The sequence below is a fragment of the Equus caballus genome, chromosome 22, assembly GCF_041296265.1.
Source record: "Equus caballus isolate H_3958 breed thoroughbred chromosome 22, TB-T2T, whole genome shotgun sequence".
Lineage (NCBI taxonomy): Eukaryota > Metazoa > Chordata > Mammalia > Perissodactyla > Equidae > Equus > Equus caballus.
Window position 1 is genome coordinate 9,703,205 of NC_091705.1, and position 25,312 is coordinate 9,728,516.

Sequence of the window (25,312 nt, forward strand, 5' to 3'; positions counted from 1 at the left end):
TCCCCACAATCTTTAATCCCTGCCTATAAGAACATCTCTCTCCAACCTAGCGCAAGACAGAGAGAGGATAGAGGAGATCAAGCCTCTCCAAGTATGGGATGCCTAATTCTTCCAGTCCATTTTAACTGCTTTCCAAACTGAGGTCACTTAGCTCTTCAGTCATTTGAGGTGTAAGGCTCCATCTCTCTGTCTTTCATAACTGGAGCTACGAGTTAATTTGAATGCAAAACTTATTTACTTGACAGTTTTCCTTAAATTGTGTTAACTGTATTTCTTAGCAAACTATAACTCTTATTAAGTGCTTCCATAAGAAAGGCCTTTCAAAAAACAAAGAACAAAGAATCCTAAAATTCATATGGGGCAACAAAAGACCCCGAATTGCTACAGCAATCCTGAGAAAGAAGAACAAAGCTGGAGGCATCACAATTCCTGACTTCAAAACATACTACAAAGCTACAGTAATCAAAACAGCATGGTACTGGTACAAAAACAGATGCACAGACCAACAGAACAGAATTGAAAGCCCAGAAATTAAACCACACATCTATGGACAGCTAATCTTTGACAAAGGAGCTGAGGGCCTACAATGGAGGAAAGAAAGTCTCTTCAACAAATGGTGCTGGGAAAACTGGACAGCCACATGTAAAAGAATGAAAATCAACCATTCTTTTTCACCATTTACTAAAATAAACTCAAAATGGATCAAAGACCTAAAGATTAGGCCTGAAACAATAAGTCTTCTAGAAGAGAATATTGGCAGTACACTCTTTGACATCAGCTTGAAAAGAATCTTTTCAGACACCATAACCCCTCACATGAGGGAAACAACAGAAAGAATAAACAAATGGGACTTCATCAGACTAAAGAGCTTCTTCAAGGCAAGGGAAAACAGGATTGAAACAAAAAAACAGCCCACTAATTGGGAAAAAATATTCACAAGTTATTTATTTGACAAAGGGTTAATCTCCATAATATACAAAGAACTCACACAACTCAACAATAAAAAATCAAACAACCCAATTACAAAATGGGCAGGGGACATGAACAGACATTTCTCCAAAGAAGATATACGGATGGCCAATAGACTCATGAAAAGATGCTCATCATCACTAATCATCAGGGAAATGCAAATCAAAACTACACTAAGATATCACCTTACACCTGTTAGAATGGCAAAAATATCCAAAACCAAGAGTGACAAATGTTGGAGAGGCTGTGGAGAAAAAGGAGCCCTCATACACTGTTGGTGGGAATGCAAAGTGGTGCAGCCACTATGGAAAACAGTATGGAGATTCCTCAAAAAGTTAAGAATAGAAATACCTTATGACCCAGCCATCCCACTACTAGGTATCTATCCTAAGAACCTGAAATCAGCAATTCCAAAAGTCCCATGTACCCCTATGTTCATTGCAGCATTATTCACAATAGCCAAGACATGGAACCAACCTAAGTGCCCAGCAACTGATGATTGGATAAAGAAGATATGGTATATATATACAATGGAATACTACTCAGCCATAAAAAAGGACAAAGTCGTCCCATTCACAACAACATGGATAGACCTTGAGGGTATTATGTTGAGTGAAATAAGCCAGACAGAGAAAGACGAACTCTGTATGACTCCACTCATAGGTGGTAGTTAACATATGGACAAAGAGAACTGATCAGTGGTTGCCAGGGGAAAGGGGGGTGGGGGGAGGGAACTAGGGGTGAAGTGGTGTGCCTACAACATGACTAATAATGATGTACAACTGTAATTTCACAAGGATGTTAACTTTCATAATCTTAATAAAAAAAACTTATTTACTTGACAGTTTTCCTTAAATTGTGTTAACTATATTTCTTAACAAACTATAACTCTTATTAACTGCTTCCATAAGAAAGGCCTTTTAAAAATTGTTGTATGGAAATTCTCACACTCATTAAAACAAGAAAGCACATTTCAAGCGAGACTAACTTTCTATCTGCCTCAGTTTCCTTGTTTACAAAAAAAACAGGAAAAAACTTCTCACACCCTGATAGGGTGGTGGTGAGGACCCACACAGCACAATGTCTGGCACGTAGTAAATAATAAACCTTAACTCTTTTCTACATAAAGCACTTAACAAAAAGCCAAGCCTGTGGTGGGTTCTTAATAAATGGTAGTTATTATATTATCCTAGTCAGTCAGAAACCAGAAAGGAATGGAAGTCTTTCTCATAGAATGTCATTAGAACACATGGGACCCTCTTTCTTCCCCCTCCTTTCTTCCTGTCAACTTTACTTTTTTCTCTTGTCTCCAATCCCTTCTCCACTTTTTTCTTTTATCATCTCCTTTTTGGTTTCAAATCAAACACACCGGAGATTGAGGAAAAAAGAGAAAAGGAATGGGAACACATGAAATTTAGGTCTAAAAAGAACAATTATTGGAAAATAATTTGGCCTCTGTTTAAAAGTACGAAATTGGCAAGACAGAGCCAAAAGAAATTTACAGTTTTTCCCCAGTGGTTGGTATTTAATTAGCACTCTGCTATTGTCAATTGGCTCTGCTGTCAAAGGGATAAATGATTCACAGGCTATTTTGGAGGCTCGTCCTGTTGCCACCACCATTTCATCAATCTTCTCATCAGCTTTGTCATTACAGAACTCAACGATTTCTCACCTTTTCAGGAACCCTGCATGAATTTGACCTCTAGAAGTATTTGGCCACTATCATCTCAGCTATTAAATGTCAGATTCAGACATCTCAAACTGTGTGTCAAGACACTGCATTCTGGCAGCAATGAACCCATTACCTTTTTTCTCCCTCATAAAGCATGCTCTTCGGGCACCTGAAATTGTGTGATACAAGTTCTCTCAGGAGCCTCATTTTATTGTGGGTGCCTTTGAAAAGAACGTCTGTTGCCAGCTACATCAATTTCCAGACTTTCGATAGTTTGTACCTGCACATTATGCAAATAATGTCTGCTCATCTTTCCTGGGCGAAACAGGCAGCAGCGTTAGGCAATAAGATATAGCTAAGCAACTTGCTCCATTAGCATTTTTCAGGTTTGTCTAAGATCAATGAATTCTTCAAATTGTATTTTCTTCTCTTCAAAAAGAGTCACACTGGGTTTGCTTTATTTCTGCTAATGAGTCATGAGAGGGCAGGAAGGCCAATGGACACTGTCTACGTTGCTGTCAGGCTGTTTCCAATAAACACTCATCTGTCCAGGCTGTTTGTCACCTCTGCACCTATGCAATGGCGGCCTAAGGCCTGAGCATGCTAGGAGGATTCAAAGTGGAAGTCAGTGAGACTGGAGGGTAACGAGCAAGGGAGAAACAGTATGGATAGGACCAGAGAGACTTTTCCCATGCCTTTAGCAGCTGAGTGGGGCCTATAAATTCTTCTCACAATATATTATCTGGATTGAAAAAAAATGCAAAAGATTACAAAGGAAACAATTTAATTGAGACAACAATTACCTAGAATCAGTGTGTGCTATGAAAATATGTGTGCTTCTTTATCAACACATTAAAACAAGATCTAGTGCTGATTTGAAGTCACCACTAGAGCGTAAGCAGTGTCTTGAGATCTCTACAACAACTGTAATGTGATAGGAAACATCTATGATTTCTGCTGATGACAAAAAGTCACAGGAACTGCTGATACCAATGTGGTTTGTGGCTACGGTCATGATGGAAGGAAGTGTTAAATTGCAGTTAGAGGTTAATGAAAATAATTGTATTTTTTTCCCCAAGTTCGCAAACTCTCTGAGATCTCTCAAGAGTCTACGGACCACAGGTCAAAGGCCCATGTTGTAGGGGAGGCATTTGGATTTTCCTTCCAGGGGAACGGAAGCCCTGGGAGGAGCGTGCAGGCTCCAGTGTACTTGTTCATTTAAATCGGGAAGCATCCAGAGTCTTGTGTCTTTCCTCTACCTAGCGCCCCACAATGCTCTGGGCACTATTTGTCCTGGCATTCATAGCATTATTATGTAATAACTGTCTGTGTTGTTTCCTCTAACAGATTATAAGGACAAGAACTATGCATCAACTGTCTTTGTACAAATAGTGCACAAGGCCCGAGACCTACAAGTTATCGAGTATTTGTTAAGTAAATTAATGAAGACTGGAATGCTTTTGAAAGAATTATACGTGAATCTACACTGCCAACATTTTTCTGAAGAACGTATTTTCCCTTCTGAAATGCATTATATGTAAAAATACACAACATTTTAAAAATAATATCATCAGACTTCGGAACTGGAAATGGAAACATTGATGTCACCAGGTCAGTTAAAATAAAAAACAACAGAATTTAAAAATAGATTGATTTAAAAAAGATAATGTGGCTTCTAAAGACTAAGATTGCCTGGTATTTAAAATCCCAGGAGCCTCTGCGGAGAAACAGAAGGCCAGGTAGGCTCAGGCGTTAAGCGTTGAGCACACCAGCTACAGATCAACAGGTTAAAGGCTCAGGCAAGGGGATGAGCTTCCATAATCTTCATTTTCTCCAGTTTGCCCCTAGAATGAGCTTTGCATTTCAGACAATAGCTGAAAGTCGCCTAACCCCAACACATTGCATCCATCTATAGATGAAGGAAGGAGTAGGGGAGAATTTTCCCCAATCTTGGGCCACATCTGGGACATGGCTGGAGCTCTGCACACAAGGTTGGTTTCTAGTCCCTGTGTTTATTTGGAGGTAGGGATGGAGATCAAGGCTTGAATCTTAATTTGGAATACACTGAAATAAAGATAAAAACTTGTTTAGCATACTCAAAATTTGACACCGAAAAGAAGATCTGTATGAGACAGACATCTTGGCTTCACGCATGCTCAGCTCCATCATTGTAAGAAAGACTATAAAACATTCATTCAGTCAGTGCATTTTTATCAAGGCTTTCTATTTGCCGGGCCCCTTGCCCTCACACACACACACACACACACATTACATAAACCTCATGGGTGAAATTACACAATCCGTGTCCTCAAGTCAGTGGGAAAGCCAACGGGTAAATCCACAACCTCAGTAAAAGCAGTGATACTTGTAAGTCTGCATAGAAGAGTGAGGGAAAAATTCACCAAAGATGCAATATTTGAGCAGACATGACTGGAGGAAGCAAAGGAATCTTCATCTCAAGAAGCACGTGCTGTAAACAAAGACCAGGCTCATCACTGAGGAACTGGAGCCACATGAGGGCCTGCCTATTCTCAGAGAAATTTAGAGATTTCCTGAGTTTGTTTGCCATTTGATCAGATTTTGCTAATGAGTGAATGGTAATACCCACGGCTCAGAAATGGTGCCCCAATCAGTTGTTCGGCACTAACTCTCATCACATGAAGTCTTAGACTATGAGAGCTTCAGGCAGAAAGTCTCATTTGTTAACTATTGCATTCAACTTGTAATGAATTTGGTCCTGGCTCTGTGCTGGGGGCAAGAAAATAAAAATTGACCAAATCATGGACCCACTATCTTGGTCTCACCAAAAAATTAACAAATCACTTTACATGAGCCATATGAGCAACAGTGTGGAGGGTACCATGGAATAATGGCAGAAGAAATCTGAATTAGACTGTAGTGAGATTCGTAAGCATTGAAAAGAAATCGCTGATGTAGTAGTCTACTTTCCTCATTAAGAAAAAAATGATGGTTTTGATGATCATGGTTATGAACTTGGAATCCTGAGTTAAAATTTCAACCCTGCCATGTATTTGCTATGTGGCCTTTGAAATTTTACTTAATATTTCTAAGTCTCAGTTTCCTCATCCATAAAATGGAAGTGATTATAATGACTGCTGTATTAGGATTGTTGTATTAATTAAATGGGATCTCCCAAGTGAGGTGCTTAGACAAAGAAAGCACTCAATATCTTAACACATGTGACACAAAATTGCATATATATATATATATATATATAATTTTTTTATACTTAGTGGAAGATCAAGCTCAAGCTTATTTGCTTTTGAAATTCAATTATCCTTGACTATTGTTAGTAAGTCACAAAGTTCACCTTTATTTGCAATGCAGCAGTATACCAGGTTATTTTTGACTCCCAAAAGTAGATCTATTGAATTCAATATGGAGAAGTACGAAATGCAGTAGGAAATAGGGTTTGAATAAATCTCTCTCTGTCATACACACACACACGTATGCACACAATAACCTCTGCTGTGCACATTGAAGATGTTTCACGTTTCTCTTAGTTCAAGGCTCTATGCTGTTGGGTAAACCAACTGCTCTAAAGAGTTTCGTAGGTAAGGCAATGGTGACGGGGGCAATTTAAATCTCATTCCTGCTGCAACCACCTCATGGAATTTCTTTAATTACACATTTAATAAATCTGCTAATACATTCCAGAGTATACATTTATTCCCACCCTCTAAGGAAAACCATTTCCCAACAGTACTTAGAAAACAGGGAATGAATTTTCTTTTTCCTTTGCCTCCTAAACAGAACGTGACTATTTGGGGGGTTCACTCACTGCTGGCAAATGGCCATTTCCTGCCTCTAGACAGAAAGGCTTAAAAGAACTTATAAAAAACAGTCAAAATCCTCTGTAGACTTCCAATAACTTATAAAGAAAAGAACGTTTTGATGAGTTAGTACAAATGAATCAGGAACATATGGATCCTATTTCCCCTGAGTTTAAATTTGTAAAAAGAAAAACTTCTTAGAAAAATGCACTTTGTAGATGTCACTGAACCCAGGGGAAAAATATATGAGATGATTACTCAACTTAATACATTCCTAAGTTGCCCTGTGCTTAGCTGAAGCACACTCAGGTCATTTGTAGCTCAATTTGGACTGTCAAACACACAGCCCATCATGCTCTAATTGTTTTCAGAGTAAAATTCTGGACAGCAGAATATATTAAGGTGGTTAGTATTTTCAGAAATAAATTTTAGTATGGCAGCTCATTTTCCAATTCCTTAAAGAAGGTTAATTTTGTCTGTGGCAAGAGATTCTGGAAACATTGTGGGTGACACATATCTGCATATTCAGGGCAACCCATAGGTGGGTGGTATAAACAGGCTCCCATAAAGACAACAGAGTAGTGATCAGAAAATCGTCTCTTGCAGACATGCTAAGTGGTGCCCTCATGCCTGGGGAGAACAAATTTGCTTCATGTGACTGAGCACTTTATTCTCAAAAGGTTTTTCAGGAACCAACATAATTATATGAGATCCAAGAGATAAAACTGTTGGCTTTCTTTTACAATCTGACTACAACAATCACTGAAATAATGATTCATTTGTATATGTTGATGACTTTTACTAATTTATTAAACACATCTCATGCAAGGAGGCATCTGAGCACATATCCAGAGACAGTGATTACTATGGACACTGGAAATATATTAAAATGCTTTCTAAGAGAGAGTAAAAGGCCCCTACTGTGTGCAGGGTGCCACAGAAAGCTGACTAGTAACTCCCATAGATATTTCATGTGAGTTGAGGTTATGCTTTATATGTAGACATCATCAAACTTGTTGATTTGCCAACTCATGTCAAAAGGGATTGTGGGACTAAAGAAACAAGTGCTCATCAGGAGGAAGGCTGTGGTAGCCAGTTTGGCATCTTCTGAACAATACCCCCATCTGAGGTTTCTAATTCCTTGTTAAAAGACCAGTTATACACTGACTGAAAGAGGGGTTTACTCTCACAGTCCTCATTTGGCAGATCCACATTGAAGATAATAAATATGAGCTTGTATATTAGTACGTTCTAGCTGGAAAAGATCCATTAGAGTAACTGGTCTAATCGTTCTCAACCACTAGCTGAAGAAATTTAAAAAGTATAGGCCATTGTCCTCCCAGATTTAGGGTATGGCCCTGTTATCTGATTTAATCATTTCCCAGGTGATTTTCACCTTATTTTACAGAAGAAGATCAGTTCCAAAATGGTTCCCGAATCTCCTCATTCCCAGGTCAGTGTCTCATCGATAAGCTCACCAACACCCGGGTCATTAGGGAAACTCTTCAGTGTATAACAAGGCAGGAAAAACAGCCCAGAGCAAAGGACTATCTGCTGGTTAGAAACAGCCAACATTTATGTTGCAAAATAAATGCAGTTGAGTTATTCTTATGCCTCTAAAGTCAGCACATAAAGTGAAAATTTCACACAGCAAAATTTTCTTTAAACTTCTTTTAAAAGGCCCTGTGTTGGAAACTGACACATCTCTCAATAAGTCCAACAAAGCCCATTTTTCCTCCAGCTTTAGGAGAGATTGCTGGAGTTTTTATAAGTGGCCATTGAGCGAAAGATTACGTTTTTGGCCAATATTTAGGAGCACTGTGAAGAAGCAACAATGACAACAAAAAGTCTTCACATACTGTCATCACCCAGTACAGAAAGACACTAAGAAACACATAAGAATTTGGACCAACTGGAAGAAAAATGAATTCATATGTCTTATCTCAAGCAAAGGTTTAGTGTGAAACAGAAAAACAATTGCATAATTTAAAATCTCTCTCTCTTTTCTTCTCTCTGTCTTTTTTCAAAGAGGTCACATAACAGAAAGTATGTACAAGGTAGCACCTCCCCAACATTAGACATCACTTACCCTGGTGCCCAGCAGGTCATGTGCCAAGTGGTTGCAACCCTTGCTGCAAAACCAAGTCTAAGATCAATAGTTCAGGATTCACCTAGAGCTCTTACTTTTTTGCCTGGGGCCTTCAAACTTGAGATCAAAGACAAGATCACTTCATTCTGATCAGGTTTTAGTAACTCGGATTCACCACAGGTTTAGGGAGCTGTAAATTCTCCAGTATCCCTCTATTCCCTGCTTCATGCAAATGAATAGTCTCCATCTATGTGGCTGAGGCTCCCTGGTGTAGACCGAAGGCAGTAAAGCTTACTTCTCTACCCTCAAATTCCTATGTGATAAAACTTCTAAGAGGTTCATGATTAGAAATGAGGAGAACCCAATCTGATTGAGAGGGGGCATGTTAGCAAGTCCTTCCATCACTGTGCTCACAATCCAGCTCCTCCAATCCAACTTTTATCCAAAATTAAGCTGATGTTGTATGTCTATAGGTCCACACTCTTCTGAAATTTTTTCCAGTATGTTTTCTGTTAAAGATCTAAGAGATTGGAGAAATGATGGCTTTGCCAGACCTACTCATGTTTCTTACCATAGTGAGTAGCAGTGCCATCATCAAAGGAGGTCTGGTTTCCATAGAGGCCACCTCTATGCCCAAATGTGTTAGGAGAAACAATGAGATGGCTACAGCTCTGGCCATAGTTTCCATCGAATACAGAGCACTGACTGAGAACACTGGCTCTTACAGGCAAATCACTGTACTCCACTAGAATGAGAAACTACCTTTTTTGGTCTTCCCTGAAATGAGCTAGATGACAGTGGCAAGACTGACAATTTTTATTCAATCATGGCAGCACCTGTGTCTTATTCAAGCAAGGTGGAGGATAAGGCAAAGTGTTGTTTTTCCTCCCTACCTAGTAAGAAGGAAGGCACATGCTTCCAGCTTAAGAAAAATGGCTGAAGAACGTCCTTCAGTAGGACCTTTCAGTGTCATTTTTATCCCATGTCAGATGTAGACCCAATCACACGCTCAGAAGTTTATTTTCTATTTATAAAAATGTCACATCATTTGGATAATCAGCAGATGTGATTTCATAAGAAGTTTTAAAGGTTGGTTATTTTGAAACCACCACATAATCCAGATCATTTACAGAAAAGCAACATGGCGGCCTCTTCTCCTACAATAAATGGGTCAAGGTTGTTAACATTGACTCTGAAGATACACCCATATGGAAGTTGGGAGTCATCTTAAAGGCATCCAGACAGCATTTGCAAATGCTGTTTGATCTTTGGTATGTCACCTAAAGAGCCTGGAGCATCAGTGAGAACAAAGCTTTCTATTGGTCTGATTGTGTTATGATGACCTGAGCAAAGACATGACTGTGGCTGTTCCAGAAGACAACATCAGTGTTGACGAATTCTGGAGGTGGAACAGACTTGGCCCACACTCCTCGTTTTGCAGATGAGGAGTCCAGAGCGATGGAGTTAATTATCCAAAGTTATACAAAAAAGTGGGTTAATATGATTAGAACTCAATTTTTTTTATTTTTACTCCAATGTTCTAATCTTTACACCAAGGTTCCTCTTTGGGATAATAATAGCCAGTGGTGAACTGCACCCTACCTCCTCCCTCCCAGCTTCCAGGAGCCATAAGTCCCATTCTGGCTGCATGCAGGAGGAGTTGAGCTACTGTTACATTGTGGCTTTGCTGATACAATCCTTTAAACTTGAAAGCTGTCTCATAGTCTTATGGACTTTTAAGCCATACTTTGCAAAAGGATCCATCCTCTTTTAAACACAGCAATCCCAACCCTAGTAACATCCTGGTCATGTCATCTGAACAAAACTCTTTTTCCCTTTTTAAGAACTATGCACTGAAATATTAATTGTAGGGAGTCTCTACTTCTCCTGTCTCATGCTACTTATTCTTGGCTTCTACCCAACACTGGCTTCCATTAAAACTTACATGTTTCTTACCTTCAAGTTACAATGAAGAAAGAGGAAGTTACAACCATCAGAAAAATGAATGAATGAGTAAATAAATAAGTAATCTTATGATTAGCCCCCTGCATGAAAGTAAGTATTGAAAGACTGAATTTTTAAAAAGGTTCTTAGTCTACTTTTGAGAACAATGACTCTAAGTATTTTTTCCAACCCAACACGTTTAAAAGACCTGGAATAATTCCATTGAGAGCAGTGGTTCAACATAGCAGAGTTTCTCTGAAAGGGATAGAATGAATGATTTAAAACATGTAGTTTTGGGGACAAAAACCCTCCAAATGATTCTCGGCCTCCTTTTGCTCTAGTGGAGAATTACTATCTTGAGTTGTTAATACTAAAAATGAGAAGTCACTCCATTTTGCTAAAATACACCATATTTTGCCTAAGATTTGATTCTTCACTTAAGCCAGCAGAATAGGTTCTATGACTCTGCCAACTGCCCAGCATCGGTGACATCTTCAGCAAAATATCCTCCTAAAGAAGAACCTTTCTCCCCAAGATGGGAGGGAATATGGCCATTGGCAGCTCCTGTGCCCCATATCTCTCAGCTTTACCACCAAATTGGGCCCTAATTTCCCTTTCCCAACTCCAGTTTGCAAAAAACTCCAGAGAGACTCTAGTCAGCCTATTTTTGGTTCCATGCCCACATATGTACTTTTGAGTGGCTAAGTTTGGTAAGATGTCCAACTTTGGACTAATTACCACTGGCCACAGAAGCAGGGTTACAGCAGAAAATGAAAGTGACCAACTAGTTGACCTTAGGAATTTCCTTTTCCTTGAACTTCAACTACCACGTCTGTAAAATTAAAGATAAAACTACCCACCTTGAAGAGAGTTTTGTGAAGATGTAATAGCATATGTCATAGAAACATGTAAGAGTATATGTCCCAAACACAGGCCATAGGACACATGAGGAGCCATAAAAATATTGGTTTCCCTTCCCTCTTTTGCTATTTTAACCTACCAGTAGTGTATATATATATATATATACATACATATATATATATATATATATATATATGACTTTCCACAGCTATTTAAACATAATTGTCACCCACCACCACCACCAAGACAGAGTATATTTTCTCTCTACAGGTTCTCTCTAGACTCCATCATATTTTTTAAAAAGTAATGGGGGTATAATGAGCACTGCTGGGTTAAGAGTAGCTGGCAGAGGAGGACGTGTGTTGCTTATATCTCGGGAGAGAAGTCAACAAGCCACCTTAAACTACATGGAACTGTAGGTTGATGTCACCAGAGTACCCTGATTATCCAGACATCCCCTGCTGGGAGAAAAAACAATCATTTGATTTTAAAGAGCTCTCCACACAGAGTAAGACTAGGGGAAAGGGCACAACCTTACCTCAGTATCTAAAAGTGTCTGATGAAAGCTCTGCTTACCCTGGCACACTGGCTAAATGGCAGCGGGCTCACTAATCAAAGCAGCAAAGTTTTTAATATGCCATATATTGTGCTTCTCACTGATAGGAACAGTTATGAAACTTGGAGACAACAGCGAGGGTTTCTAATGTCTGGCTCCCAGAACTTGGGCAGGCCTATTGTGAAAAGATGCTAAAGCAGTGTGAGGTTGGAGAGGTAAGGGGATTGCTCACTTGGCAAACTCTAAGATGGGGCCGTCTATGGTGACACCAAGCACTTGAACACTCCAACCAAGAAAGGTAGAAGCTTGCTTGGGGTATGGCTTTCACTCTAATAATGGGAATTTAGAATCATAAGATAAAGGGAGAGAACTCACTTTCGACCACAATGTGACTGCTTGTCACAAATCTCAACAAAGACAGCCTGAAAACAGGAAAGTACTGTGCGTGTGAGTATGAGAGCGTGTGTGTGTGCGCGTGTGTGTGTGTGTGTATATGAAAGAGAGTGAGAGGAAAGGGAGGAGGGAGAAGAGGAAGGAGAATTGAAAGAAGGAAGGAAGATAGGTGGAGGGAGAGAGAAAATATAAACTGTTCACAAGTCATCGTGCTTCTTGAAGAGCAAAAGGAGCACGGCATATGTGCAAAGTCTGGGAATAATTTTCTTCAATTATGTCACAGCCATTGAGCATCATGGTTTCCACCTGAAGACCATGCTTGGGCTAGTCAAAGGATACATTTTTATAGCGGCATATTAGGATGATGATGATTATTACCATAACCACGTTCCTGCACAGAATGTGAATATTTTTAATGGAATTTATCTTTCTAAATACAGATATTTTTACCTTATATTGCACCAAAAACTAAGGCTGGCATAAATACTCAAACGGTGTTTGTAGACATAAAAAGACATTCCCCAGGGAGAACTCTGAGCACTCGATTTGCTCCTTTCAGGTCTCTGAATGTTAACTATACACCCGTGTTGTAGGGAATTGAAGGATGGTGCATTACGTATTTCGCATTTCTGTAAAGAATCATCCACAGGAATTGAAACTTGGTGTGAAGGATCTAACTTTCCCATCAGAAATGTAAGTATCATTTCATGTTTCGCGTAAGGCCCCTTTTAAGAACCACAGAGATCCTAAGGCGTTTCATGTCAGTGACATAAGGCAGGCCCCACACTGGGGTTTTTTTGGTGATCCATAATGTGATTCTGAAACAAAAGTGACAAACAATTTTTAACACTGCATATGTTCAAAGACCTCTGCCAAGAAGGGGAAAAAATAGTCCTGGCACCAGGAGCTAAACACGGTTTCTTTGTGATCCATAATGAGGAAACAAGTGGCCACGTCCCTGATCTTGTCAAATTAGCACGAGAACAGGAGGCTAATCATGCATTTCTTCAATGGATTCCCAATTCGATTTTCTGGGGTAGAGGAATCTGTCCACCTTTTTCAATACAATCCCTTTTGTGGATAGTCTGTCAGAATGTTGGAAGTCAGGGGAGGGTGACAATGTAACTGCTGCCACACAGAAGAAACCAATATCTTTACTTCAAAAAGACAATGATGAGCTCAAAACTAGTTTTGCTCTCTGGTTGCCACCAGTTGACCTTGAGGTCTAGACCACACTGGGTAAGGTCTGGGACCTTGGCTAGCAACCAGTGTAGAGCTAGGTATCTGTCTCAGTGCAACACAGCCATGTACACACAGCATCGCATGTGCCCTGCCACATCTGTAGGCATCTGTGACAAACAGCAATACCACAGGTGTCGTGTTTCCCTCAGAAGGCACAGAATAAACAATTTAAATGACAAGTATGATATTTAACTATTTGAACAACAATCTGTTTGTGCTAAAAGCACAGTTAAAATATATGTTAGGCAAAGGCCCAAACTCTGCACACAATGAGAGAAAACTTCCATTTTCCTCCTACACAGAAGAAAACTGATTTTGGTTTTGAAAATACAGAGCTGGGGTTTCTCCCGCCAATGATATCCAAGTCAAACCAGGTGCCCACTAAGGGCCTTCAAAGATGAACCAAATGCTTCTCTACTGAATTGTTCCCATCCCAGAACAAAGAGGTCTGCTTGCAGAGGAGGGGGCTGCTGGCACGAGCGGCGAGATTAGGAAATTCCCATGGAGAGATTGAATGCGAAAAATTTCTGGGTCATGCCATTCTCAAAGATCTGCAGAGATGCAGCTGGAGCCTGGTCTCAGGTGAACCGCGGCCTCCTCTCTGGATGGTGGCACATGGCCACAGCTTTAATTAGAGCATCCCAGAATGCCACGCTTCTGCCCGTCTATCTACTGCCTTGTGACTAGGGGAGTAGGGATCCAGGTTGATGTTATGCTACAACTGAGGCCTGATTAGTACTTTGGTGTTTCCGCACTAAAAACGTTAAAATCCATTGGTCTTCCATCCCAGAATATTCGTCTTAGATGCCTTGCCTGCTAAGATGATTTCCCAGAAGACAACACAAGTGCTCTGTGCAGCAGCATGCTTGCTTCTAGGGGTATTTGAAATCACTAAACATGACCTCCATAATGGAGAAATATCTTACAATACCAGGCCATTTGTAGCTTTTAGAGGCCAAAGACATCCTGTTCTTTTTCTGCTTTCTATGGAAAAAATTAAAAATATGGACACTGCCCCAGAGACCAATAGCCAAATGCCATATGAGTCTCCGGGGTAGAACAATAGAACGGGCACTGTAAAAACATTTCTTAGGCTAACTTCCAGATACGAAAGGGGTGCCTCAGAGCTGCAGAGTGGAGAAATCTCTATTGCACAAGGAAAGATATTTTTAGACTGCATGAAAAATGAGGAATGCATGAAACTGTAGATGATAATGCAGAGCAGCCACCCAGGTTAGGAGTCTGGGCCACATTTCCGCTGCTCATTTCCATAAGCGCCTCTTATTTTGCTCACTTGTCTCTGTAATAAAGTTTCCAGCTGAGAAAAATGGGCACTTATGGAAAAGTTATCATGCCACATACTGTCAATTTTTTATAGCCAACTCTGACATTCTTTCCTTTTGGTTTTCTGAACTTAGAAGTTCTTCACTCTTAATTTAATTGAAAATGCCAGTGGGTAATTTTCGTCCCTTGCCCACCTCATGTTTGATCCTCGGGTCTCTCTGCCACCTACCTTATCTCTTCAGTCATAATTTCTATTTCTTTGTATTTCCGTTCTGTGTTGTAAGACCATTCATCTCTCTGGTCTTTTCAGAGCAATAATTCAATTCTCAGTAGTGAAGATTCTCTTTGTTTTCCAATCAGAAGTCATTATATGTTTTAGTTCCAACAAGTCATTTTTGTGCCCCACTTACATCCTCTCGAGGATTTTCCTTCCTTTTTTCATTAAAGTGCTGCTCCGTCTCTCCCACTAGAGCCATTGCAGTCGGAGCCAATTGTACTATTTGTTCAGCTGGGCTCCCTGCCTCAAGTCCCTGAGTCCCTTTAAATACATGGTGACAAAAGCACCCTCACATTCAGACTTTGGGCAAATGAAACAAAGGAGTGGTCGATGATAGAACATGTTTTTCCTCATCCTGTCCACTAGGCCCAAGAGCTCCACTGAGGCCTCCTGGATGTGGATGTGTCCAGCCACACAAGCTGGGGGAGATGTGTGTAATTAAATAGAATCAAATCAACTATTGTTTTGGAAAAGAAGAAGTGTCCTTTCCTGATAGTTTAGAAATCAGAGAGTGAGCAGATGGTTAAATGTGAAGGCTCAGTAATCGCTTCTATTATTTATGGTGTATGACTGTCAAAAGTCATGAAGATGTGCCCCATTGAATCACATTCTAATCTGACTGAGAGAGATGTGGCCACTGATGGGAGAAACACATTACATAGATTCTTCAATTTTTTTAAAGGAAAATTTCAGAAAACTTGCCCAGCTGAGAGTCCCAGAAGATGCAACTTTGTCCACCAAGCTCAACCCTGGCCTTCCTTCAAGCAGCGCTAATTGACCCACAAATGGGCAGATACAGACATAACGGGGCCACGCTAAGCAGGTAAATGAGTAGGGAAAATAACGCGCGAAGAAAAAAAAATTAATAGAGAAACAGAGTTAAGAAAGACATTGAGAGAGAAAGGTTGAGAGAAAACGAAAATTACCTATCTTGCTTCTTGTTGGACTTATAGTTTGCAATTTCAGTTGCTAATGAGACCCTGCTCCAGTTACAGCCCCTGAACTTGAAGCTTTTTCTAATATAGTTCATTTATATAATATATTTTCCCTTATATCAGCTAGCTTGAGTGTATTTCTATTTCTTGCAACCAATCTCAAACTAAGACCCAAACCCAAGTTAAATTTACAATAATCTGATCAATTTTACCAGGCCTTTCTTTCTGACTTCTATCCTGAGCTTCAGGCTCAAATAGCCAACTGTCTTTTGGAAATCTTCATTACATATTTAATATCATCTCAGACTTAACTGTCTGCAACATAATTCTCATTTTCTTTATGTTTTTCACATAAGCATATTCCTCTACCAGTTTTCTCAGTAAATGCACCAAAATTTACCCAGATGCTCAGATTGAACACCTAGTTGTCATTTTGACTCTTCTGTTTTCCCCACATACTATCCCACATCTGACTTACTGCTATGAGAGATATTACTATTTTTCATTGACATCCAGTTCTCTCCATTCTGAACGGATGAGAGGATTGCATTTCCTTGTCCCCTGGGTGCCTCACTCTGAGCAATGAAATGTGAGGGAAAGTTATATGTGACATTCCTTTGTAGAAGCACTTAAGAGCTGTTACTTGATTGTCTACCTTTTCCTGTCACGCGATAGATGATATTTCACATGGTAGAGCATCTGTCAGCCTGGGTTCCTGACTCACCCAGAGCCCTCTGCTGACTCAAGATATACAAATAGTGTGTGCAAAAATAAACCTTTGCTGTTTTATGGCACTGAAATTTGGAGGTTGCTTGTAAGTGCAGCATGAGCTAGCCTACCCTGATAACAATCCTCAAGTCCTGTTGGCTCTATTGTCAAAATATATTCCAAACCTGATGCTGTTACCTCTTTTTCCACCGTCACTGTTTTCCAAAGAACCTTCTTCTTTGCCTGGATTTACTGCAGAAACCTCTTAATTGGTTTTCTCTTTTCTACTCTGACATCTCTGAAGTCCATTCTCCAAGCAGCTAAGCCAGACTTTTGTTATTTTAAAGTTGAATCCAATCATCATGCCACTCCCTGTCCCAAACCGTCAACAACTTCTCATTAAACTTAGAGGAAAAATGAAAGTTTCTCCATGAACCACAACACTCTATGATCTATCTGATGGCTGCCTATTTGTCCAAATTTGTCTCCTGCCGTTCTTCTGTCTCTCTGCTCCAACCACACTCTCTAACCATTGCTGGTAAACAGTAAACTCATTCTGCCCTCAGGGGTTTTCTCTTGCTGTTCCTTCTGGCTGGAACGTTGTACCTCAAGAACTCTGTGTGGCTTGGCTTGCTCCCTCCCATCAGACAAATATTTGTTCCAAGATTACAGAACAGTCTCTACATTATCTAAAACTGCATCCCCCAATAACTGACTGTCCAACTACCCTGTTTGATTTTGTAAAGTACTCTTTGAATTATCTCGTTTCTTTATTTGCTTAGTTTATGTTTCTCTCTTCCTAGACTATGAACATGATAAGAAAAGGATTTTGTCTTTCAGTGTTCCGTCTCTGGTATCTAGGAAAGTGTCTGGTGTTTAGTGGAATTCAATAAATATTTATGAAGTGAGTGAATTAATGAATAAATAGTTTGAACAATCAGAATGTCAAAACAATACTGCAATGAAGAGACAACTGAATAAGAAGTAATGCTCTTTCATCAGTCCTTAACCTATTTTGTTTTTAATAGCAAAAATAAATAAAAATACTGCTATATAATCAGTTTGTATAGCTTTTATCTATGTCATACCACTTATAACTCATTTATTAAGTAAAACCTGACTTGTTCAAATTAGCTTGTTTAAATTAGGCAATGCACATTGAAACAAAGAGCTTTTTAAGAGAGAATCAACACCGGATACGTTTGAAGTTTCAATGGCAACAACTAAGATGTGTTCCTCAATCCAAAATATGTAAATTTCCTACCAGGGACCCAAGAAATGAGAAAAAAAAAATATGATAGCAAAAGAAGGACTCAAAGACAGAGTAGGCTAGTAAGAAAATTGGAGCAAAACTATAAAGTGGGAAACACTAAGCTGACAAATTTCTAGGAAAAATAATTTTCTGAATAATTTAACTAGAAGAGTGTCCATCCGTAGAATTCACCAAAAAGCTGTAAATGCAATCACTATGTTTACTCTTCATTATCACCTCCTTGATTATTTGTGCGGTTATTTGTATTTCCATCACGTGCCAAGATGACACATCTGAACTTCAATCAGTGGGGAATATCTTTGGATTATTATTTTAGCGAAAATAATGGATTTGCACCAATACACTAGCTCAGTTATCAACTTTTACTCATCAAACACTCTACATTTTTGCAAAGCAGATGGCCCAGGTGAAGAGCATTTACTGTGACCAAGAGACATACTGAAGGCACCAGCTTTCAAGGGCCTGAACTTCTCTCCCTGGCCTCCAGAGCGTTCCAAGGAGGAATGGCTGTTGGAGTCAGGAGAACTGAGTCAGAGTCTTGACTCTGTTAATTTGAAGTCTTGAGTATGTCATTTAACCTTTTAATATTGGATGAGGATAAGGATAACAATCTCTATCATAGATGTTTCACAAGAGCTTTATGAAAATAAAGAGTACATGTCAAATACATGTTTTGTAAACTGGCTATTTTAGGTTTTTTAAATTATTATTCTGTTTCTTTGAGGTTATTAAAGGTACCCTCTAAATTGAAGTTGTCATATGCCTTTCAAAGTAAGAGAAGAAGAAAGAGCAAGCACCAAAATGCTTATGTTTGGCCATGTGACCTTTACTTCTACTTGAGATTAACAATGTTCATACCCACTTAAGATATGTTGAAATTATAGCAATTAGTGGAAAACAACACTATTGTTTCTTTAAACACACAAAGGCACCAAGAGCTATCTCTCATTAGGAAACTCCCATAGCCTGTTTCCATACACAAACATTTCCAAATAAACCATATCCTACCCAAGGAGAAAGCTAAATTTCTGGTCCATCATAAAATGGAACAAAATTCTTTATAACATTCATGTGAATATCTGAGGGCAAAAACAAAATCAGCAGAAAAAGGCACAAGATTATGCATTTTATGAAACCTATTAACCTCTGAAATCTAAGCCTCCATAGTGTCTCCAATTATTGTGTTGCTTTGTTTACTTGAGTAATTCTCCTGTTCATCATTAAACATATCCCAAAGATCTTATTAGATAAGCAGAATAGCAGGCATGATGGATACTCTGATGGAAGCATTAGTTTCATAAAAAATCCTGATCGTAATGATTTAGCTATCAGTTCTCCGAACTCACTCCAATCTCACACTCGGAAGTTACTTTATAGAAGTGATTAGTTATAAAGAGAGCTCAGGATATGAAATAAATGCTCTAAACCAGGAATCCTCTGTCAACAAAGATAATCTAACTCTTTAAGGAAAAGAGCATAGGATGATCTTTTATTCTTAATCTAAATGAAATCCATCCTGTTCTTTCTTTTGCACACAAAACCCATAGTATCCAAAGATGTAAAACTGAGATAATGGCTAAATGAATCTGATCATTTTGCCCACCTTTATCACCAAAACCAGTCACTATAATCCCTTCAGTCAATTCATTACAGGGAAATAGTTAATCATCCATGTAATCCAAATGAAGCATAGTCGGCCAGCTTTGGCTCAATGAGTAGGTCTACTTGATATTTATGGAATAAATTTATCTGCTTTTCTGAAATTGAAGATCAAATTACATCATCTTGAATGTTCCCTGATTGTGTTGTTTCCCCTACCTCGTGGTGATTCTTGGCCAGCCATTCCTTAATGGTGCTGAGGGCAATGACTGCAGCAGGCTCATTTGGGAACCCTAAATGAAAAGCAGAATAAAACATATTACCAAAAATAAAAGAAGGCAATAGAGAAGTCAATCATGGCATGGTACTAGATTTTTCTCATTTAAAGAGTATTCAATTCAACGAATTAGTACTGAGCCAGACAGGCCTTAGTAAAGTATACACTGATGTGAAGTTTGTGAGCATACATACGAGACATTTAGGGGGCTGGTCCTATACCAGTTTAGAGCTAAAAAGCAATAAAAGATTTAAATGCCTCTTCAATTCTACAACAATATAAATTAAAAATGTATTGACATTTGCTTCATAGCTTTCAAAGCACTTTCATATAATTTTCTCATAAGAAGTCCTCAGATTAAGGTTTATTACCCTTAATTTACCATCCGAGTAAATATGGCTCGGAGAAAACATGTGGCTGACCCAGGGTCACAAGGCCCGCAGTACTCCACCAATGAACTGACACAAGACAGAGCAAACAACTTGCCAAATAACCAGACAACTGAAAGCTATTATCAGAATTCAAAGAAGGTAATGCCTGCTCCGTCTAGAGACATTTGAGATGATGTTTGAGATTCAGACAACATGAACAGACCAGATTTTGTAGGATGGATTTGGTTTTAGAAGGGCAGCAAGAACTACACACTTATACTATGTCCCAGTGAATATGAGCACACATAATCAGAATGTCTAAATCTCATCCAGAATGTCCCTTTAGCTTATATAAACTACATACATTTGTGAACTTGCAAAATCATCAGACATTCTGCCAATAGAGATAAAAATATGTGAAGGAATAACCTCAGAGGTTATATATTTATGGGGCAGAAAGAAGAGGAGTTGGAAGCAACTATTCTATTGAAACTACTCTCTTTAAGCTTATCACTGGCTTCCTAATCACCAAATCCATAGCCTTTCAATCAATCTTCATTTTCTCCAGTATTAGATGTGCTCACTAAGTTTTTCATGTTTCAATCTCTTTCCTCCTGGATTTTCTTTGTTTTAAGCTTATTTTTCATTGTTTTAAAGTGTACAATTCAGGGGTTTTTAATATCTCCACAAAGTTGTGCAACCATCACCTTTAATTCCAGAATATTTTCATCATCTCCAAAAATAAATTCTTACCCATTAATAGTCACTCCCCAATCTCCCCTCCCCTCGCCAAGCCCCTAGCAACCATTAATTTACTTTCTTTCTCTATGGGTTTGCAGATTTTCCTCCTGGATTTTGCAACACTGCTTTCTTCCCTGTCTTCTACTACCTATTTGATCTCCCTTGGCTCCTTTTTCTAGAAACATCCATTAAACGTATGCCATTCAAACATCCTAAACTCAGCCCTTTTTTCCCTCTATACCGTCTGCTTTAACCAGCAGCAGACTCATCCATCAACACATCTGTGAGGATGTCTTCTAGTCCGAGAGGCTCCTTTGACGTTGTCTGTGTAGATGTAGAAAGAGAGCGGTGTTGCTGAAATGGAGAGATCTGAGATTTAAAAGACCCAATTTTACTGGAAGGAAAATACATCTTCCAATAGTTCATACTAATGGTTCAAATCTTAGTAGACATTCAGAGAAAATGAGGGAGAGAAGAAGAGCAAGAGAGAGGAGGTGTTTGTCCCCATTTCCAGGAATAAATGTTGCTTTTCTGATTGACTTCCTACATGCTTTGTTAAGAGAGTGCATTAGGAAGGGGGACAAAATAAAGTAGGGTTGACCTCCACTTACTTTTATTTATAAGCCAGAGAGAACCAATGTCATACAAAAAATGTACACAAGTTCTCGAAACTTTGTAAATTCATCTACAACATTTGAGATTGTGGATTTGTTTTGAATTTTTTTGTCCCATTCATTTCCTTAAATGAAGGCTTCAAAATGTAAAAAACCCTTAAAATTAGTAAAACTTCTTAGTTAATTAGTTAGCTAGTTCATTGAGGAAATTATTATTGAACCAGAAAAGAGACACTTTTAATGAGTCCCTGTCCTCCAAAGCCCAAGGTCTGGGTGAGAAAATAGACAAGAGGCAACCCGTGGCAAGCGCATTAGGGATGTGGGGACACAAATGAAGAGAACTAAGCAAGAAAAGGGAGGGTTTCTAGGAAAAGATAGAATGCTCGGGGAAGGGAGCTATAAAGTGGGGAGCTGAGGAGACTTTGTCCCGATAAGTAAGCTATGAGCAGCAAGGAATTAATGGAGAAGATGGGGGAAAGTAAAGAGGGGAAGAAAGCAGGAGGAGTCCCCCTGGGCTGCAAAGCAAAAGAAGGAGGCTAGGATGGGCATTAGTGGTTAGCAGTTAACCACAGAAGGCTTTTTCAGGCCACCTCTTCCCTGAGTTTAGCACGTACATTTGTAATCAGCTGGATACCTCCCCTTGATGTGCTCCAGAACCAGAAATGTAAAGTGTATTCTTCCACAAAATGAACCTCCTCTCTGACTTTCTGGTTTCTGCCTGAAGCTTTATCTCTCTCCTAGTCACCACCGTATTTCACTGCTTTCCCTGCCAGCAAGTGAATCCTAAAGACATGACCCTCTGAAATATTTTACACCACCTCTTCTTTTTCTTCTTTTCCCACTGGTATCATTCAAGGTCTGATCAGCCCTCACCCTGACAACTGCAGTCAACTCATAATTGAGCCCCTTTGGTCTTCTTCTCTTCTACAATCTTTCTAGCACACCGCTTCCAAGTGATTCGTCCTAAAGTATAGTTATCGTCATACCACAACCCTACACAAGACAATGGCAGCCTATGCTGACTCTCGAGCTACTACAGAATAAACTTTATCACCTTAGCTTGGCATTACACACTTCAAGGGGCCTTTTTAGATTTTTGTCTTAGTTTTCCCTATTTATTCTCTTCCTATACAATTCTTCTCCAACTTTTTCATATGTTTAAGAAGTACTTAAATCATAAATTTATAGAGCTATATAAAGCTAATAAATACTGTAATCATGCTCAGTTGCGATGGCCATCAGCATTAACCTTTAGAAGACGTAATTCCCCACAGAAAAATTATACAAGTTCTTATAGAACCATGGCAACTACGGTCAGTTCTCAATTATTTGTGACCTCTTGGTCACTTTCCCACATTCATCAAAGCCTCTGGCACTGAGTTATGGTTTTCATCTCCACCTCAGTGCTTGCCATAACCCTGGGAGATTTTAACATCCAAGAGAGGACCCACCCAGCACGTGGCCTGCCAGTTTCTTGACCTGCTCATTTTTGACAACAACCTCCATTCCACCTTGTCCTTAGATTACACCCTGGACCTTCATGTAATATTTCCATTCCAAAATTACTAATTTAAGCAGTTCTCTCTCAAAACCTGTTCTCTCTTTAGTTTGTTTGTTCAGCTACTTTGCAAGGAATGTCCTTTACAAACATTTGAAGCCTACTCTGTCCTCCAGCCACTCCCCACATTAATGTGAACATCTCTCCCTGAATGTTCTGGCTCTCTCCTGTCTCTCTAGACTCATCTCAGGCTGCATCGTTCTTTGCTTTCTCCACGCCAGCTACACTGGCCTTCTTTCTGTTCTTTGAATGTAGCATGTTCTCTCTTGCCTTCCTGCCATTAGGCCTTGCTCATGCTGTTTCCTCTTTCTGAAGTGAAATTTCTCTCCTTTTTTCCTAGATTACTTTAACTTTTATTTGTCTTCTACTCAGAGATCAGTTCTCCAGGGAACACCTCTCTGACACTGAGGACTCCCTATTTTTATGCTTTCATAACACCATGTAGCTCTCCCTCGCAGCACTTATCATAGTTGCAATTTTACACTTATTTATGTAAATATTTTATTAATCTTAATAGAGTGAAAGCCCTAAGGAGGAAGATACCACATCTGGTTTTAGTTAGCACTATATCCCTAAGACAGTGCTGGCATGTAGGAGATGATCAATAAATACGTGATGAATGAGTGAATGGATTGTGGACTTGTGAATCTTTGTATTGACAGCAGGAAAAGGCTAACTACTGAGAGAACAAGGGTGGTTAGCCCTAGAATATGGAGAGGGTGAAGAGATTCTGAGAAGATGTGCAAATAGAAGGATATATCCACATTATCTTATTTCATTCCTGAGGAGAACTATTGAGAAGCTATGTATGAGAAAACATAGTTCCTGGTGGGAAGATATGCTGTAATTAACTAAAAGGGGGGAAAAATCAAGACAAATATCCCTGAAAATATGCCTGCTTTCAGTGGACATATATATACAAGATAAAATATGATGTTCAGAGTAAACAGCAACATCCCAATCCTTTGTCCACTTAACTGCTAGACCCCAAAGCTTATAAGTAAGATCGATAAATAGACAAGGATAGATCTTTGCCCAGGGATGGGCTCCTGATGACAGTAAGGTCTGCTTCAGGAGATCACAACCATATTCTGGTCACTGGGGGACTCTTGTTCACAAAAGCAGAATGGCTACCCAGAGGGAAGGTTGCAGACAAGCTTCAGATGAATCATTGAATTAGATGACATAGAAAATCTCTTCCAAGTATGAGGGTCAATGAGGCTGAACAAGCCATTAATAATTTAGGGCCAGGCATGCAGGGAGTTGTGTGTGTGTGTGCACCCGGGTGTGCATAGAATCTGTTCTTCTGCTGGCATTCCAAAGCTTAGCTTCCTATTCATTAGGACGGATTATTAAAATCAACTTTTGTTGTACATGGTGAAATTGACTTATGCAACGTGAGTGATTTTTTCTTTTTATTTACTTTTGTGTTTAAATTGCTTGCTGAATTTTTACATATGTACAAATATATGCATACATGTAACAATTACCCATACCCCATAAAGCTGCCTTTTCCCAAGTCAATATCTACCCCCAATGTAACTGCTATTCTCTCATCCATTATCATGGGTCAATTTTGTCTGTTTTTACACTACATATACATGAATATACAAAGTACACTCTTAATGTCTATATTTTGTTCAATATTATGCCTGCCTGATCTATCCATGTTACTACATATAGCAGAAGCTCATTCTTTTTCATTGTAGTGTTACACTCCATGGAATGAATATTCACAATTTATTTACCCATTCTCGTGTTGATGGACAATTGGATTGTTTCCATTTTGGGGCTATTATAAGTAAAGCTGCCATGAACATTGTCATACATGGCTTTTGGTGAACATAAGCACTTGTTTCTGTGGGGTATATGCCCATGAGTTGGAGCTACTGATCCATAGGTTATGCAGATGTTTAACTCTGGTAGATTCTGCCAATTTTCTAAAGAAGCTGGACCAATTTACACTCCCACCAGAAGTGTATGAAAGTTTAAAATAAGTATTTAATTAGTTAGCATGTCAGGATGTACTTGCTGATTATATTTTCTTGAGCACATTTAATGCCATTAAGGATAGCTTTAGGCTAATCAATACATTTTATAGCTAGAAGTTCAGAAAGTTTTATGACCCACTATTTTCTCCCTACAAAATAGTGAG

General features: G+C 39.2%; 1 protein-coding gene across 8 annotated transcripts in view; it reads right to left on the reverse strand.

The window, feature by feature from the left end:
* The window catches only part of MACROD2 (mono-ADP ribosylhydrolase 2), a 1,873,143-nt gene that overhangs the window by 488,948 nt on the left and 1,358,883 nt on the right, over positions 1-25,312 (reverse strand). For all 8 annotated transcript variants that reach the window (XM_070247518.1, XM_023625930.2, XM_070247520.1 and 5 more), the window contains exon 8: positions 19,816-19,889. In XM_070247518.1, coding sequence (XP_070103619.1) covers positions 19,816-19,889 — 74 coding nt within the window. The remainder of the gene's footprint in view (positions 1-19,815; positions 19,890-25,312) is intronic.